This window comes from Anomaloglossus baeobatrachus, chromosome 8, assembly GCF_048569485.1.
Source record: "Anomaloglossus baeobatrachus isolate aAnoBae1 chromosome 8, aAnoBae1.hap1, whole genome shotgun sequence".
NCBI lineage: Eukaryota > Metazoa > Chordata > Amphibia > Anura > Aromobatidae > Anomaloglossus > Anomaloglossus baeobatrachus.
Genome location: NC_134360.1, coordinates 154,496,569 through 154,515,470, shown reverse-complemented (window position 1 = coordinate 154,515,470; position 18,902 = coordinate 154,496,569). Strand labels below are relative to the sequence as shown.

Below are 18,902 nucleotides of genomic sequence, written 5' to 3'. Positions count from 1 at the left end.
ACAATTTTAAACGCTTAGGAAGCCTTTCCAGGTGTTTTGTGGTAATGATTCTAATTTTCTGAGATCATGACTTTTGGGTTTTCATTCCCTGTAAGCCATAATCATCAACATTAACAAAAATAAACACTTGAAATAGATCACCCTGTGTGTACTGACTCTATATAATATATGCGTTTCCCTTTTTGTATTGAATTACTGAAATAAATTAACTTTTTGATGATATTCTAATTTATTGATAGGCATTTGTAACGAATAGATCTGCAGCAGTGATTTTATCAAAATGACAGCAAGCAGCGGAGAGTATGTGCTATCCTGACACTTTCCTGCAGTCAGTAATGTTACTTGTGCGGACACTGGTACCACATAGGCTGAGTATATTGTAGTGGAACAATATGTCATATAATGAAACTGCCAGCATCAAACCCTCTGGGAAAAGGCATTAGTTGATAAGACTACTATTCTACTTGACGTCTGTACTGCCTCTATGGATTCTGCTCTCCCTCCCTAGCTGTTAATCTATTAATCAGAGAAATAGTTTATTAACCTTGTTTTCTACTATTTTTTTTTTTTTTTTTTTTCAAATAAAATAGAGGAAATCTAATAAAGGATCTCCTCCATAAAAAATGGACAATCTTTTGCTCATTTGGAACTTATATATTTTGATGTGGAGAATACTTCAGAATTAAGAAAGCATAAGTTATTCCAAAAGAGGAAATATAGAGAACTAATGACCCTTACTTTGTATAATGGCTCTGGAACTTAATCAGCCACTGCTGTTGAATAATTTATAGATGACATAATTTCACTTACCCAGACAACTAGGTGGCGTAGTCCAATGTCCATTCTCACAAAGGATTTGCTCAGAGCCGATTAACATAAAATTATGATCACACTCGTAATAAGCCTTGTCTCCAATGCGATGTAAGGTGGGTTTACTGAGTAGAATACTGTGGGCAGGTCTGGGTGGCGGAGGACACTTATTCTGCTTTTCTGTAATAAACAAGTAATATTTTACTTAATAATTACTCAGCTAATGTTTTAAGATAATAAGAGGCTTTAATTAGTTAAGTAACACAAAATAAGTCAGTTTGTAATTGACTTGCTTTTTTTTCTATCTGCTGTCATTGTCCTGCAATGAGATCTCTTATAATGTACAGCTCATTTTCATGGAGCTCAGCCATCAGTGCTGCCCAGACTGTCCATGAGTGTGTGGTACTTACATTCCAGGAGAGTCGTTAACTCTTAACATACCAGTCACCTTTCTTAATACCATTGATTACTATATAACAGTTATCTGCTAGCCTTCTCCACCCCCTCTGGTAGTCCGCACCCTGGGCATCCCCACAGAGCAAGGGGGGATTTTGTGTTTTGCTAGTTTGAGGAACCTGGCTGGGTGCGAGGAGTGGTGTCGTATGGATCATACCTTTGTAGCGGCTGCATGTCACCAATGGCTCAGGTGCACTCAGGTACCTTCAGCAGTGAAAGCAAATATGGAGGCATATAGTTAATTTTTTGGTTATCTTTTAGTTCAACAATTCCAACTTTACAGTTGAGACAGCAGGCATATTCTCTTCCATTTTAACACACTTTAGATTTACAGCTTTTCTCATGCTGTGCAGAACATCTACACTTGTTTCATTACAAAGCACATCATTGACCTTAGGTTTAACTTCTATTGGACTAATGTCTTATCTCTTGGTGCTGGATGCTCGCTCAGAGATGCAGTGAATATGGCGGGCGACATCATCCGGTAACTCCTGTCCAAACCTGGTAACTCTTGCCAATATGAATAGGAAGGGGAGAGGGGATTGACCACAGTCATAATGAAGAGCCTTACACTCGCTGATCCCTCCGAAGGTTCCGAGTAGGATGATGGGCTACAGGGATGGTCCATTATCTTAACACGATAAATACACTTTTCCTCCATTCCCTCTGGCCACAGCCTCTCACATATCATAGGTCCATTCTCCTCCACCCAGCTTGGCATCATGGTCCTACACGTCATAGTAATTAAGTACCTGTTGGCTCGAGGTCAGCGTCCCACCCAAAGTGATTTGTCTACAACCTTTGACTCGAAAGCACAGACTACTTAGCTCCTCTAACATCCATTACCGCAGAGGCCTGTTTGCCCAGGCCTATGCTAAGCTTCCTCCAGTAGACTTTTCTGTGAGAGAAGTCACCCGATCCTGCCACGAACCGGCTACAGGCACAACCCGTACTTGTGGCTGGCTGTTCCTCTAGGGTTCACGCTGCCTCACTGTATACTAATTTTTGGATAATTCCCACCTGATAACTGCAGTCCAAGGTATTGAGCAACCTGCATGTCCAATCTAATCACTTATTCACTGCCTATCTAACTATCTACGATGGATTCAGTCTGTTCCCTGCAACTGGCTGGTATATATATATATATATATATATATATATATATATATATATATATATATATATATATATATATACATAGAGAGAGAGTGAGAGAGAGAGATTTCACAGTTCACACTACTATAATGCAACACAAGAGCATACGGGCATAGTTCTCCCCCTTACAAGATTGTAGGTCAGTATTTTGCTTAGTTCACTTCCTTCCCTGCCTTAATACTTATTGTTGTATATTGCATAATTTTTATTCCATCAATGACTACTGTTTCTTTTCTGCCCCATAGTCCCATAACCCAAATCACCAAATCACCACAGAAACTATGGAACATGCTACACCAAAACAACTTCTTGCAGTTAATTTATTGTAAGTGTTTAACAGTCAGCCTTTGTACTTGGATGACGTTGGTTGGGGTGAGATGGAGTACATGACTCTCATGCCAGGCTGTTTTGCTTGCTGTGTAAGCTGTGGTGTTAGGGGCACTGGCAGTGGTCGTACCCCTCTGAGCCAGGGCAAATCTCTTGGTGGGAGTCAGGCGTGCTTTATAGATTTTGATAAAGAAATGCAAAATTTTTCCCCAAGCAAAATTTATTGCAGCTTGTGCATCAAATTTTCAATCCATGTTACGATTCTCACCTTCTCTCACCTCATATTTTTTTGAGTAAGTAATTCTTATTGTGCTTGTAGTTGTGGTGACTTTCCCTAATAGTACCCTGTGCATTATTGGGCCACTGCGCGAGGAACGGAAAACAAGGCAAATTTATTGTAATTTATCATGCAAAATGAAATTCCAGTAAATTAAATTTTCTTAATTAAAATTCTCAATTTTTGTTAAAATTGTTGATAATTTTTTGGACAGGATAAGCTATATTCTCTTCTCTGTGAAGCTTTTCCAAAGCTGACAGCTGGTCACTGCATGTTTGAATTAGAGAACACCCTCCACTCCATATAGAGTCAACACTTCCCCAAGTGTGCGGCTTCTGCAAAGTTCTTTAACAAAATTCTAAATTTTTGTTGAAATTGTGAATGATTTTTTATGACAGTACTCCCCTACAAGTACCAGCACTTACACTGACATTGCAGAGCTCAGTCAGTGTTCACGCTTATCTGTGGGAAGCTCTGAACCTTGCAGGCTAACAGCGACGGTGAGCACAGGTTGGCAGCCTGACACTGTACTACTGTCTGGCTACTGAGTTGCTCTCACCACTGGCAGGAGTGTCTACTGTACGTAGTGTTTTCACCGCTCATGGCAAAAGGGTAGGGTACAAGGAACAAAATTGTAGTAACATCAGACTAAAATTCTTTCTTTAGCAAAATTCTCAATTTTTGTTGAAATTGTGAAGGATATTTTTACGGTACTTTGCTATTTGTGCTGGTGTGTCGCCCTGGGCAAGCCAGGGGACACAGGTCACAACACCACCACACCCCACATCCCAGGTAGGCACATCACAGCTAAACTACAAATCCTTGTTGCCTTCCTCCAGAGGCTGATGATTCACACCAGGGGGTGGGCCAGGCGGTTGGCTCCGCCCACCAAGGAGATCACAGCTCTGGAGGCAGGAAGTACCAGGCAGTCAGCTCAGGGATGAGCTTGAGTAAACAGCAGATTAGCCCGGGGAGGGCAAGAGTAAACAACGGAGTTGAGTGAGGAGCAGATAAGAGAAGTGAAAGTGGAGGAAAGAAGAGTAGTAAAGGAGGAAAGCAAGAAGTGGTGACAGAGCAGAGAGTGTGCCAAGCCTGAGAGCCCAGCTTTGTGTAGGGCCAGAACAGCAAGGTCAGCGACGGCGGTGACTGTCCGGAGGGGGACCGTTTGGAAGTTCCTGGAAGGACCCCGTTGGCTGTGTGCCCGGTGGTCTGGAGCAGTGTTCCGAAGGACAGTCAGCACCAGGGCAGGGGCCTCTCGGACCCCGGCAAGGCTAGGAGTCGCCAAATTTGCCGAATCCGTCAGTGAAGGGGACGTAGATTCCCCCAACAACCAAGTCCCGATTGAAGGCAACAGTCCAACCTGTACAACAGAGGCACCGCCACCGCCAGGGCACCAGTCTCTGAGGGCCAGCGCCTGCGGGCAAAGTGTAGTGCTCCTCCGGCCCAGCTTGAAGCCGGGGACCGGGTTACCGGTGGGGACCCATCGCAACCAACCGTACATACAGGTGCAAGGAAGAGAGACATCACCGTCACCTACCGGGGAAGCAAAGCAGCCGTCTGTGGGACCGTCCTACCAGCCGTTTGGTTTACCGTACAAACTGTGTCCAAGTCTCAGGCTGAGTGAGTACCACAGTGCCGCAAGGCACAGCGCTGTCCCCGCGTCCCTGCGCCCACCAAGCCCTGCACCTCCCAAGCCATCACCGGGCCCCGGGATCACCAACCCCTACCCACGGAGGGGCAACACAACACCTGGCTGCTCCCCATCACCATCCCCGGGATCCCCGCATTAAGCAGCGGTGGTGCTACACATCACCACAACCGTGGGTGGCGTCACGGACATTATCCCAACATCCCAAACCCCTTTTCACTCACGGGCGAGGAGTGCCGCTCGAGAAACCCCGGGATCCGGCCCACCGCTCGAGCCACCACTGAGCAGCTGCCGGACCCGAGCAGAAGGGGTGAGCGCGGTGTGCTGACACCCTCCTCCCCGCCCGCGACACTGGCACCACAACTACAACATACTGTATACATAAGGCAGCAGCAGCAATGATGGGCTCAATATTTTATCTATACCAGTGAACGAACCTCATGCACATCAGCAGAATCCCTCCATCTGAATAGTCAGGTTTAGTCATACCGTGAGGCCCGATGCCATGGACCTCTGGCTCAGAAGATTAGAACAGTGGTAATAAGTGTCTCAGTTTGCTATGGATGTACTGTCATTTCAAGCCTGCAGTGTATTGTCAGAGAAGGGATTAAGCATGGCTGGTGGTTTGTCACACCCAAGTGGACTAAGTTTTCCTCTGCAAGTGTGAAAAAATGTACATCTCCTTGTCTATCCTGTCCTATTTTTCTAATGTGTAGCTATTGCCACTGCTAATGTACAGTCACACATTTTCTGGCTGCCCATGGTGTTTTATAGCTATAATGTACTTCTGCTTTGACGCATATTTTCTTGAGGGCACTCCAACATGAAAAAGCGCCAAAAATAGTGCTTTTTTTTATATGACTTACTCACATTGCTTCTTCGCTTTAAAAACCGCTAGCCTCCTCCTACTTCATAAAAAAAAAAGAAATAATTTTTGGATACTTGATCAAAGCAATTTTTAATCATCTTTAGAAAAGTAAAGTTGTTTCATATCCAAAAAAAGGGATTTTTTTTCAATCCTAGTTGTTAAGCCATTATGTCTTCACTTTTAAAACAGCTAGCCTGCTCCTGCTACCTAAAAAAAGGGATCATTTTTGTATGGTTTGTGAAAAATTATCGCTTCTTCATTCAGCAATAAACCCCCCCCCTCTGGTTATTCCCCAAACAGGGATAATTTTTGAACTATCCCATGTAAACCTTTTTCTGTTCGCATTGCCTGTTGACAAACTCCAACAAACGTGGTATTTGGCTGCAAAAAGGGATAATTGATTTGGACCGTTTTTACAATTTGAGCATAAAAAGTCTGATACTACAGTGTATTGTTACACAGGATGTTGGTTACTGATAGTTGCTATCCATTTTTCCCTAGTGAGGTTAGGAACACGACACCTGGAAGAGCTTGCATGTGGAACATGAAAATCCTTCTTTGGGTAGGATCCCAAAATCAATTAAACAAAGATTCAAGAAATTCCCCCATTATCTCTCTGTACTAATGCTGACATATTTGTACAGTTAGTCTTCCAGGAGTTTGAAAAAAATACCATCTAAGATATAAGGATAAATTAAGTTCTGAACAACACATTTGTTTGAAGCAGCATATGGCTTTGGAAGATGTTATATTCATACCGGCTGATAAAGGGGGGAATATCGTGGTGTGGCAATGCAAAATGGGCAAAGCGGAGGCTTATAAACTGCTAAAAAACATAATTGCTATAAGAAACTCACGTTTAATCCCATGATTTCATATAGGGATGAACTCGATTGTATTCTACAATATGCCATGGATGACAACATAATTGCATAGGATATATGTGATTTATTGATGATGAAGGAACCAGTAATTTTCACGCTGTACTTACTTCCAAAGGTAAACGAGAATGAGTAGAATCCACCAGGTAGGGCAATTATTTCTGGTGGGGGGGCCTAACAGGGAGAATTGGCAAGTATATTGACTCCTTCTTGAAGCCATAAGTGAAAACTATGCCTTCGTACTTGCATGACACTTCTGATGTTTTGAAGTAAATTGACTCCCTCCACATTGATGACATGATTTTGGTTACATGCGATATAGAGTCACTATATAGCAACATATAGCATGAGGATGGACTCCACGCTGTGTTGCTATTTTTGTCAATGACATACTTCTCAATTAAAGAGAATAGATTTATTCTCGGTCTACTCAGGTTTTTGCTTACTCACAATTTCTTCACTTTCAATGGGTCCTTCTACCTACAGCTCCAGGGCACAGCTATGGGAGCAGCATGTGAACTATCATATGCCAGTTGCCAACCTGATCCTGGAGCTGTGGGAGAGGGACCTATTCTCGTCAAATGGGAACCCATCTATGGATCGGGTCTTCTTCTGCACCCGGTACATAGACAATGTGTTCCTGATCTGGCAAGGTACTCTAGAAGACTTACAGGAATTCTTTCATGAGCTTAACTCCAACAGATTTAACATTCATCTAACGTACAAGTATGATCCTCTCAGTGATCAATCTCTTTTATGAACTAATTAAGAGGGATGAAAATGGGTTTCTAAAATCAGGTATTTTCTGCAAAGAGACCTCAATCAATGCGACTTTGCATGCATCATCAGCCCACCCAGCCCATGTTATCAATTCAGTACCAATTGGACCGTCATTGAGATTAGGACGCATTTGTTCCACAGATGCAGTCTTTCAGGATTGTGCTGATGACCTTAAGAAGAGATTCTTGGACATTGGCTACAGCAGGAGAAGTATCAAAAGGCTTACATTAGGGTGAAATATTCATGTCAACAGAATCGAGTATACAAAAACAAGGAAACCTACTCAAACCTCTAAGGTGAGCTTGTTAACTCAGTACCATTCACAATGTGACAATATGACTGGAATTTTGAAATGACATTGGCCAATTCTTCTAGCCAATTTTACTCTTAAGCAATACCTCTCTCCATCACTGATTGTCACAGCAAGGAGATGATGTAATCTACTTGACCACCTTGTGAAAAGCTTCTCTAAGCCCACCAACCAATCTCTCCTAGCCCCCATGTATGACTCTCGGAATTGGGGTTGTTCCCTTTGGGACACCTACATAGCTTGCCTTAACATTGAGAAAACTAAGGAATTTGTATCCTTCGACGGAAAACGGTATGCTACCAAACACAAGATTACGTGCACCACCAATATGAATTTTTTACCATGCCACTTGCCCTTGTTCGAAGATTTATGTAGGGCTGGAAACTAGGGCAGTCAAAATTAGGACCTGCGAGCTTGTTAGGGATATTATGGTAGCCACAAAAGAAGATAATATGGATCTTCTGAAAACCATCACAAAGCATTTTAAAATGCATAATTTGCGATCCTTCTGGGCTTCACATCAAAGTAATTAATTTGATCAAAATGGACATATGTGGGGGGGCGTGGCCTGGACATGGCGCCGGTAAGACACACTATGTAGGAGCTCCTCAGAAACGGCTGCACACACCACCACCCACCAGCTATCAAGAGCAAACACCGGGCTCAGATGAGAGGGAAAGCGGGTCTCCGGTCACAGACGCCTGCCAGAGGGACTCCCAGCCGCGGGGGGCAAGGTATCGTGCCGTACCTGACTGAGGCCCAGCGTCCTCCCAGGCCTGTAATGGCGGCCGGGACGCGTGCTGCTGCGACCCGGCTATCACAGCCTGAGCGTTCTCCTGCTTCCCCCGCCCGCTCTGCACAGAAACCCGGTGAGGGGCTACAGACTGACCAGGCATCGCAGGCTCCCGGATGGATGGGTCCTGGGGAAAGCACCGGAGACCGGCCTGTGGTGACTGATGGGGGAGGGGTGAGCAGTGGGAAGTTGGCTGCAGGGCGCGCTTCTCCCCCTGGGGCTTCACAGAACAGAGGATCTCCTACCTCTCTTTCTGGCTTCTCCGGCTCACCAGGTACCCCGCGGTCGTCCCCTGGCCCACAGCACTCAAATACCCCAGCAGCTGGCTCAGGAGGGGCTATGGAGCAGAGCCTGCTCACACTCCCCTGCCATGGGGGGAGAACACAGCTACTCCCTTGCAACACTATGGGGAAGACCAAAGCTCAGAAATATCAGCTTTAAGGCTTCAAATCAATGCTATGCCAACCAAAATGGATATGGAGGGATACATTGCCCGCCTGGAGGCTGTGTGTAAAACTGAAATTCGCTCCTTGAAGGAGGATATGTCATCACTGACTGACTCCGTGCGGGCCCTTGAATCGTCCACCCAGGATTTATACTCTCAGCAAAGCTCACAACAACAGCTTATAGATCAGCAGGCTCAACAGATCCACCTCTTGTTTGACATGATTGAAGATGCTGAAATCTGCAACAGGCGAAATAATGTGCGCATTCGTGGTTTGCCGGAGTCAGTCGGGCCTCAGGATCTGACCCCTATACTGCAGAGGATGTTTAACTCCTTACTGGGACGTCCCCTCGAAACACGCATTGAAATGGACAGAACACACCGTGCACTGGGGCCTAGAAGCCCGGATCCAGAGAGGCCAAGGGACATTATTTGCAGGGTACACTTCTTCCAGGTCAAGGAGAATATTATGAGAAAAGCAAGAGATAAAAGTACCCTGGATTTTAAAGGAACTCCCATCCAACTTCTAGCGGATCTTTCCCGATCCACACTTGCAAAAAGGAGAGCCCTGAGACCCCTACTGGAGGTTCTACGTAACAACAATATTGCTTATTCCTGGGGCTATCCTTTTCAACTACAAGTCAGGAAAGGTCCCAACCTGATCATTTTGAGGTCTCCGGCTGACCTGCCAGATTTTCTTTTGGCTCTGGATCTCCCTGGGATAAAATTGCTGGACTGGCCGTATACTACACCTCCACCCCAGAGAGCGGTTCGTCGTGAAGGGTCCTTCCCACCTGATCAACACCGTACTCAGCGACCAAGATCCCAGAAGTTGCCGAGACTCTCGTCGGCGGAGACCTGAACTCTTGGGACTTCTGGGTTATAAGTGTAGTGTGAAGGAGGAATACAGGCTGTTATGGCCTACTTTGACCAATATTGCCCTATATCCGTCTGGTTGTTTGTTTGTTTTTTTTTCCCTTCCCCCCTCCCTCCTCTCCTCCCCCTCCTCCCCCCCTCCCCTGGGCATCACTAATTCTAATAATGTTGGGATTCTCTGCTTCCCCTCCCGGCATGCTCCAATGCTGAGCCGGGACACCTGAACCCCCATGGGTATGTATGCCTCTCCTAGAAGTTTCACGAGTTGTGATCCAGGAGATGGGAGTTTATCTTTCTTGCTACATTTCTCACCTTGTTGCTATGATTAATTACATTGAACTTGAGCTGTTAGCTGTTGTATATGTTACTTCCATTTTGGTCGGGTGGCTGACCATCTGTGGTTTCCTTCTTCTCTACCCCTTTTCGGTATTAACTAGTTAGGTGGTGTGGCAGCTGCCCTTCAGGCGACATAGTTTTCAGTCACCTCCCATATTAGGGTGTGCTCCTAGATCACTAGTTACGAGTATTTTCTCAGTTTAATTGCCTTCTGAGCTAGGAGGCTAAATAAAGACAAGTTTTGATATTAGTCTTTATTATTCTGGTTCCTCTCTCCATTCTACTACTTTCTCTGCTCTCTTTTCTTTAACCTCAGTTTCTTTCTTCTCCTTCCCCTTCTCCCTACTCTTCCCTCGGGTGCCCAGAAGATAGGGCTTCTAAGATGGCGAACCTCAACTTATGCTCGTTAAATGTTAGAGGATTTAATCTACCAGAGAAGAGATCCAAGATCCTCTATAACATGCATAAAAAAAGAATCCATATTCTATTGCTTCAGGAGACTCATTTTAAAACAGACCACATTCCCGCATTTAAGCATAGATATACTTCCTGGTACCAATTCAATCGCAAAATCCAAGGGAGTTAGCATCGCTCTACATAAATCTCTCCCAGCTCAGGTTTTATCAGTTAAATCCGACCCAGAGGGGCGATTCATTTTTATCAAACTTAAGATCTGTACCAAGTTATTTACCATTGCTAATCTTTATCTCCCCAACCAGGATCCGGCCAGGATCTGCCAAAAATACCTGAACACCCTCTCTGAATTCGCTGAAGGCTCCCTGATTCTTGGAGGTGATTTCAATCTTATCTTTGATCGGGCTGTTGACTCCTCCTCGGGTAGGTCTTCTGTTCCTGCAGTGAAACTGCGAGGTCTCAGGAGTAAATTACTAGACTTGAGGCTTATCGACGTCTGGCGTACCCTACACCCTAAAACACGGGACTACACTTTCTACTCTCCTGTCCATGATATGTACAGTAGAATAGACCTTTTTTTATTAGTCACCACCTACTCTCATGTGACCCGGCCTGTACTATAGACCCTATGGTGTGGTCCGATCATGCTTCGGTGTCACTTTCTTTCCTCTTGACAGATTTGCGCCCCGGGGAGTGGGTATGGTCATTGAACCCGCACTTACTAAAAGATCAGGCATGTCAGTCAGCCATCAGGAAGACCATCACGGACTTCTTCGAATTTCATGCCAGTGACCCCACACCCTTACCGCTTCAATGGGAGGCCCTGAAGGGGATGATCCGGGGAACCTTTATTCAACAGGGAACCAGACTCAAGAGGGATAGAGCATGCGAAATAGACAGATTGCTGACTTCCATTCAACACCTAGAACAGACCCATAAACGGACTCATGACCCTCAGATTCTAACAGACTTGCTCAAGGCTAGACTAGATCTGGGGTCCCTCTTGGATGCAGCGTCTGCCCGTCACCGAGATAGAGGTAGGAGATTTATGTACGAATTCTCTAACAAGCCAGGTAGAGCTCTGGCTAGGTTTCTTAATCCTCGCTTGCCCTCTACATTTATCCCCACCATAAAATCACCATCTGGCCATTCAGCACATAAACCTCATGAAATTGCAGAGGTATTCCGAGACTATTATGACGGGTTGTACAACCTAGGTGGCCCAGTTGCGGACATGTCCCCAACAAATTTCCAAGCGAAAGTGGACGACTATGTCGATGGTACCCCTCTCCCCCCACTGAACCATGTGGACTCTATCATGCTAGATAACCCTTTTAGCGAACAGGAGGTCACTGAGGTTATTAGGGGTCTAGCCAATGGTAGGAGTCCTGGCCCAGATGGCTTCCTGGCCAATTTCTATAAGCAATTTGCCTTGGAACTGACGCCCTTCCTAACCAGGACCTTTAATGCTATATCCTCAGCTTGCCCCTTTGCCGCGCAAACTCTTGCGGCTACCATAACGGTGATTCCCAAGCCTGGGAAGGACTCATCGCTATGCTCCAACTACCGCCCTATCTCTCTTATAGGGGTAGATGTCAAGATCTTCGCCAAACTAATAGCTAACCGTTTGTCCCCGCTGTTGCCTGCCTCAATCCATACTGACCAAACAGGGTTTGTTCGGGGTAGAGAGGCGCGCGATAACACTATTAAAACTCTACTTTTGACCTCCCACATGTACAGACAAGGTACTCCAGCCTGCCTCCTATCGATCGATGCCGAGAAGGCATTCGATCGTCTTAACTGGACCTTCCTCCACTCATCCCTAAGGCAGCTGGGAATCGGTCAAACTATGTTGGAGAGAATTTTTGCCCTGTATCATAAGCCCTCGTCACGAGTTCGAGCCAATAATACTCTATCCTCTCCTCTGCAAATATCTAATGGCACTAGACAGGGGTGCCCTCTTTCACCTCTTCTATATGTGATAGCCATGGAGCATTTGCTATATCCCTTCGAAACTCCCCCGATATAAAGGGCTTTGATATAGGTCAAAAATATTATAAACTTGCCTTGTACGCCGATGATCTCCTTCTATATCTAACAAACCCGGAAATCGCCTTCCCAACTCTCATCCAGGAATTTCAACGCTTTGGCATAGTTACTAACTTCAAAGTAAACTAATCAAAGACAGAGGCCCTTAATATTACTCTTCCTTCCACACGAGTCAACAGACTAAAATCCGCCTTCCCATTTAAGTGGGAGACTCAATCTATCAAGTATCTTGGGATATTTGTTTCGGCCAATCCAGATGAGTTGTTTATGGCTAATTACTCCCCACTACTTACTAGGACTCTTGCAGATCTTAATAGATATAACCGGGGCCGGCTTTCCTGGTTTGGCCGGATCAATGCCCTCAAGATGGACATACTCCCGAGGTTCCTTTATTTATTCCAAACAGTCCCGGTAAAGGTTACTAAACAGTATTTTAGACAGCTCCAGAGGGCGTGTAGCAGATTTGTCTGGGGGACGGGGAGACCTCGGATTCAATACGCCACACTGGTGAGACCCAAATCCAGGGGAGGCGCTGGTCTACCTGACTTCGAAAAGTACTATCAGAGTGTCCTCCTCACGAGGGTCTTAGATTGGAGATTTAACAATCTCAATAAACAATGGGTGGGCGTTGAGTCTCGTCTCTCCCCGTTCCCTTTGGCACAGCTTCTATGTGCCCCCTTCATCAGAGACCGGCAGTCTCGGGGTTTCAACCTCTGACTCAGGCGCTCATGCTTTTCTGGGACAGACATCTGGAGACGTTAAACTTATCCCACAGACCGGGGAGTATGAGCCCACTTTTTAATAATTCAGACTTTTCCCCTGCATTGAAGAGATCCACCTTCTTGTGTTGGGACTCTACAGACGGAGTTACACTAGGACAGGTTGCCAGGAGACTATCTGGAACGGCGTCTTTTGGTGCTTTGCAGGAGTCATGCCCGGAGAGGAGATTATCCTGGCTGGAATATACTCAATTGACCACATTTCTAAAAAAGAAATTCCCGAGAAACGCTCTTTTATCCAAACCTACACACTTTGAGACCCTAATTTCATTAAAAACCGGGCCGCAGCATGCCATCGCATTGATCTACAACCTCTTATGTACAGCCCAGTATAAAGGCACCGCAACATATTTAGAGGTCTGGCAAAGAGAGCTCCAGATTACGTTGTCGGAACAAGATCATCTCAAAATCTTTACACTCTCTCATAAAATGTCCATTTCTTGTAGTGCACAGGAGAAAAATTTTAAAATTCTTACACGCTGGTACAGATGCCCTGACGTACTGCATAAGATCTTCCCCACAGTACCAGATACCTGCTGGAGATGCGGAGTCGAAATTGGTACTATGAAACATATATGGTGGGATTGCTCCTTGATAAGGTCATTTTGGGATTCAATTTTTGAAGTGTACTTTCAACTGTCGGGTATTCAAGTAATCCCCACTCCTCAAATAGCCTTACTGTCTCTAATTCCTGGATCTCTCTCTGTGACCAAAAGAGGTATCCTGCGCTTTTTTCTCATCGCTGCCCGTATGATTATTCCAAGACATTGGAAGACAACCACCACCCCCTCTTTGAGGGAATTTTTGGAGGAGATATAGATTGGAGCGTATGGAATCTCTGATGGCGGATGATAGTGACAAATGGAGTACACATGGTGGCACGTGGACCTCCTGGTTCATTTTTCGAGAGACTCCGGAATATTCATCTTGGCTCAGATAAGGGGTATACTTTGGTCTTTTCTCCCTCAGGTTCCTTTATCTGATATTTGTAATCTTTATGAGGATTCGTATATTTGTGCGCACAAGTTCTCTGGACGCCCGACTTACCCCTATCTATCTATCTATCCATGTCTCCCCCCTCCCCTCATACCCTCTTCTCCTTTCTATACCTATCTCTCTCTTTCTTCTTCTCTCTCTCTGACCTTCACCAGTCTTTATAGGTAAAATAGTTTCCATTATACTGTTTTGAGATGTATTACCATGACATGGTATAACCTGATTTGATTTGCTTTCTCTGTTTTTTCTGTTTTCTTCTCTTATTTTACTATTCCTATCTTAGTAAAAGTACTCACAATACAGTGCTATTTGCCTGATACACATGTTTAACTAACTTCAGCCGATGTACATTTTCATCTTATATGTGTTATGAGCGATGCTTTGTTCAATTTGCCTTAAACTCAATAAAATTATTTACAGAAAATGGACATATGTGGTGGTGTATTGAGTTGTATTTTTGCCCAGAAGAAGGCCAGATGGATCTGGACCTTACGTAGCCTCTATCCCTCAGACCTTAATGAAACACTTAGCTTTGCCCCTTTCCTTTGAAGCTTCCCCTGAATTTGCTATTATTCTTTTTCGGCATATTGTTTTTTTCATTTTTTTCTTGATTTTAATTATTTTTAGATTTTTTTCTTAGCCTGCTCTGTTGACCTGTAAACCCTTTTCTGCATTGTGGTCCTCCGGTTCTTGCCATGAGTGATAGGTTCTTAGCTATATAGATTGCGTATTGCACGTTTCCGCTACACTTTCATAGCAGGGTGCCCCCTTACCTGTCAGTTATTTTCTATTGCTGTTATTTTCTCTTTTTTGTGTCTTATGTATATGTGCTGCCCACGTGGGAGCAGCCTAGCTGCTCGGGTCTGGGTTCGCTGTGGCTCGAGGGTCTCCGGACCCGGGGTCGTGCGGCCACTCAAATGAAAGGGGGTATTTACAGGGGAGTTGATGTATAGTTCGTGATGCCACCTGTGGCGTTCGGTAATTTGGGAGTACCGCCACTGCCATTGGGAGTACCCGGAGTAATGAAGTGGGGCAGGAAGGTGTAGTAGCCCTCCACGAGTAGGGAGAATGCCCCGGGACTCGGTGTGGGTGTGGCGTGGGATGCAGGGGTTACTCTCGACCTCACGCAGTTCATAAGCAGACACTGACAACCGGGTAAACCAATTCTCTGAGTACCACTGCCACTGAGGGGAACTCGTCCGGGTCCTGTCCCCTATGGTGTTGCCTGGTGATCGATCCGTGACCTGCCTCCTGGCACTAAGTTTAGCTTCAACTTAGTGGCCCAGTTGTATGGAACTTGCCGGGCTCCGCTCCCCACTGTGGCTAAGTGTGGGAGCTTGCTCTCAGGGCTCATGCTTGGGATTTTCTGGACCGTTTTGGGTTGGAAAGTCCTATCCCCCTTGTTGCGCTAGTGCCCCGATTCTGGAGCGGGTGGGAACAGATCATAAAGGCTCCGTTCTCATAGGGTGAATTGTCGGGTTGCCTGAAGCTACTCCCCGACCTAGGGTTCGTGTACCCCGTTGTGCCTTTGATCCCGGACCGGTGACAGTGCTAGGCTGCCGGCTGTCCTCCTCGACAGGTCCAGACACCTTGCCACAATTCCCTGCGACCGGGGGTCTGACTCCTCTAGGCCCAGACCATCGTCTGCAACCTAAATAACTTCTCCAGGAGCCACCGCTCCCAACTTCCTCTCTCACTCTACTGTACACTCCTACTCACTACACTCCTCACCTCCCCTCCCTGACCCCCCAGGTGGGCGACTCTATTCCACTCAAGCCATCCACTGGTGTGCCTGGTGAGTGTGGTGCAGGGTGTATCTAGGATTTGATTTGCTATTGGAGGCAACACCATTAAGATAGGGACCCAGGGGCGTCACAAATAATTTTATTTATGTATATACAAGTACATGGCTATTTATCTTATACACTTTTATTATGTGTGCACTGGACATATACACAGTATATTTTATATTCAAACCAGACATATGCATAATATACACATTTCTTAGCACGTTCATCAGGTATGTACTGTGTATACACAATATAAATTTTTTGGACATATTCGATATATGCACAATACACAGATATCATATGTATATATATTATATAAAAATACATTTTTCATATTGTTTTAGCGCTTTAGTACCTTTTTTGGGTCATGTATCTATATACCTGTCACAGGTGTGTCACGGGTGACAGACAGTCTTGTGTTGTTCAGCTATAGAAGGACACAGCGTTTAGCTGCGCAAACTGCTCCCTGACCATCTATTATTTCTGCTTGGGTTTCATCCCTATCTCTTTAGGACCCTGAGGAGTTTCTGGCTCAGCACATAGGTGTGGAACCTATCTGGGGTGGTGAGGGAAGCCAGAGCTCATCAGTAGGCTTGGTCAGGGGTCACCATCTCCCCCTTCCCTAAACACAGGGTCTCCCTTCCCTTTTGCTGTTTGCTTGGTACTTCCCTGTAGCATGACAATACAAACTGTATCCTTACATGTTCACAAACACTCATTCACTGCACATACACATATATCTTAATTTTTTGCGAATTTTTGTGCATCCGCTGTATATAAATTTTACACTCTTACACTATTTTAAAATTTAATTATTTAGATTTTTATTAATTTTTGGTCTTTTCAGAGTTCTTTTCAATTTTAGTTATTTGTATTTGTACGTGTTTTGGCTTCAATATATTTATTCATTGCATTGGCTGACATTTTTTATTTATTTAATTATTTCTATAGGTGCAGGTTTTTATATGTATCTAATCACTGCATTTACTGGTATTATATTTATGCATATATCACTACATGTCCATACAGTACTTATTTATTAAAAAAACGAATTAATCTTTTCTCCCCCTTCTCTCATATATATCTCCAGACCTGAAGCGCATTGAAACCCACTGGAATGTAATCAAGAGGACGATGGATAGTCACAAGCCATCAAACAAATAAGAACTGCTTACATTTTGGCACCAGGGGTGGCATAAGGTCACCCAAAAGAAGTGTGAAGACTGGTGGAAAGCATGCCAAGATGCGTGATAGCTGTGATTGGTTATTGTACAAAATATTGATTTCTGAACTTTTCCTGAGTTAAAACATTATTAGTATTGTTGTTTCTAAAGGATTATGAACTTGTTTTTGCTTAATTTGAGGTCTGAAAGCAATGCATTGTTTTGTTATTTTGACCATTTCTCAGTTTCAGAAAGTAAATACAAAATTTATTGCCTGGAAAGTCAGAGACATGTTGTCAGTAGTTTATAGAATAAAAAAACAATTTACATTTTACTCAAAAATATACCTATAAAGAGAAAAATCAGAAAAAATGACAATTTTGTAGTGATCTCTTAATTTTTGACAGAACTGTATATATTTTATTTATCCTTACACTAATCTCATATTGGTATACTTAGCCTAGTGCACACCTTACATTTTCATATGCTTTTCTCGTAGAATACCTTGTAGGCTTTGGTCTGTGCCACCTCATGCCTATGCGCTGGCCTGCTAGTCATTAGGCGATCTCCATCTCACATGTCTGTGCTGCTGGATGATAGTGCACATGTGCGCTGGCTCCCTGGGTATGGTGACCATTATGGCGTCTCCTACAGTGCCAGTGGGATTCGGCTACCATGATGTCTCTTCAGGGAGGAAGAAGATGAACTCTGGTGCCACCTATTGGAGGTAGCAATCCTAAAAGTCAAGAGGAGAATAGGAGAATAGCTTCCCCTTTAGACATCGGCTACCATGGTAATGCTTATCCAGCGTCACTCTTGATAGCTGACTCCCTGCGCTCTCTGAAACCCTCCGAATCTCTGTACGCCAATGTGAGTCGGTGTTGCATGCGCTAATCAACATCAATACCGCAGTACATACCTCCTCATTCTGGTCTCACACACATCACATCATTGGCTGATTCTCTGTATGAATGTGCTTTGACCCTGCAGTATGCCACTCCCCTAGGAAGAAGACACTTTGCCGAAACACGTGTTGGGAAAAGAGCACCATTACACCTGTAGATTCAGTTTACATTAATTAGGACACTGTGTGCAGCTGTGTTTGTTGTATTCGCTTGGCCTTTTTGCCATACATTTTATTGTTATGGTTCTTTATGCAGAACTTTATCTTTCACAATTGTATTGTTACATTTACCTGTGATATCTTGGTGCTATCTACTGGCACTGCACTGCTACTTTTATATAGATGTATATATATATATATATATATATATTAGTCTACATCACCATGTTTTTATAGTTCTTTGAATAAAATTATTTGGTTTTAGTGGAATCATCAGTCTTTTGCGCTTTTTTTTGTTTCTTATCATATATCTTGAGCTGACTAGTAACATTTTTCACGGTTATACCTTTTCCCACTGATCTTTTTATGATTAATTTATGCCCATTGTTTTGATGTTTTGTTTTTTTTAATACCACAATTGTTATTATTTTTTGGAATTAATATAAAGCTATACTTTAATTTTTATTTCAGGTACTGTGCCAATAGCTATATTTATTGATAGGTTAAGACTTGTACATTGATAAGACTGTTTTAATTAAAGAGTTCAATTCAGGCCTAGGAGACCTCCGATGCCCAATGCAATTAGAATATTTTCTGTATTCATGTTGAATTTATTCACCTTGAATCAATTTTTTGGGGAAAACTCTGATGATTTTGAATTTTGAACCGTCTTCTTATCTCTAGTT

General features: G+C 44.1%; 1 protein-coding gene across 1 annotated transcript in view; it reads right to left on the bottom strand.

The window, feature by feature from the left end:
- The window catches only part of F13B (coagulation factor XIII B chain), a 116,865-nt gene that overhangs the window by 24,632 nt on the left and 73,331 nt on the right, over nucleotides 1-18,902 (bottom strand). Inside the window, exon 6 of the mRNA XM_075322038.1 lies at nucleotides 811-990. Coding sequence (XP_075178153.1) covers nucleotides 811-990 — 180 coding nt within the window. The remainder of the gene's footprint in view (nucleotides 1-810; nucleotides 991-18,902) is intronic.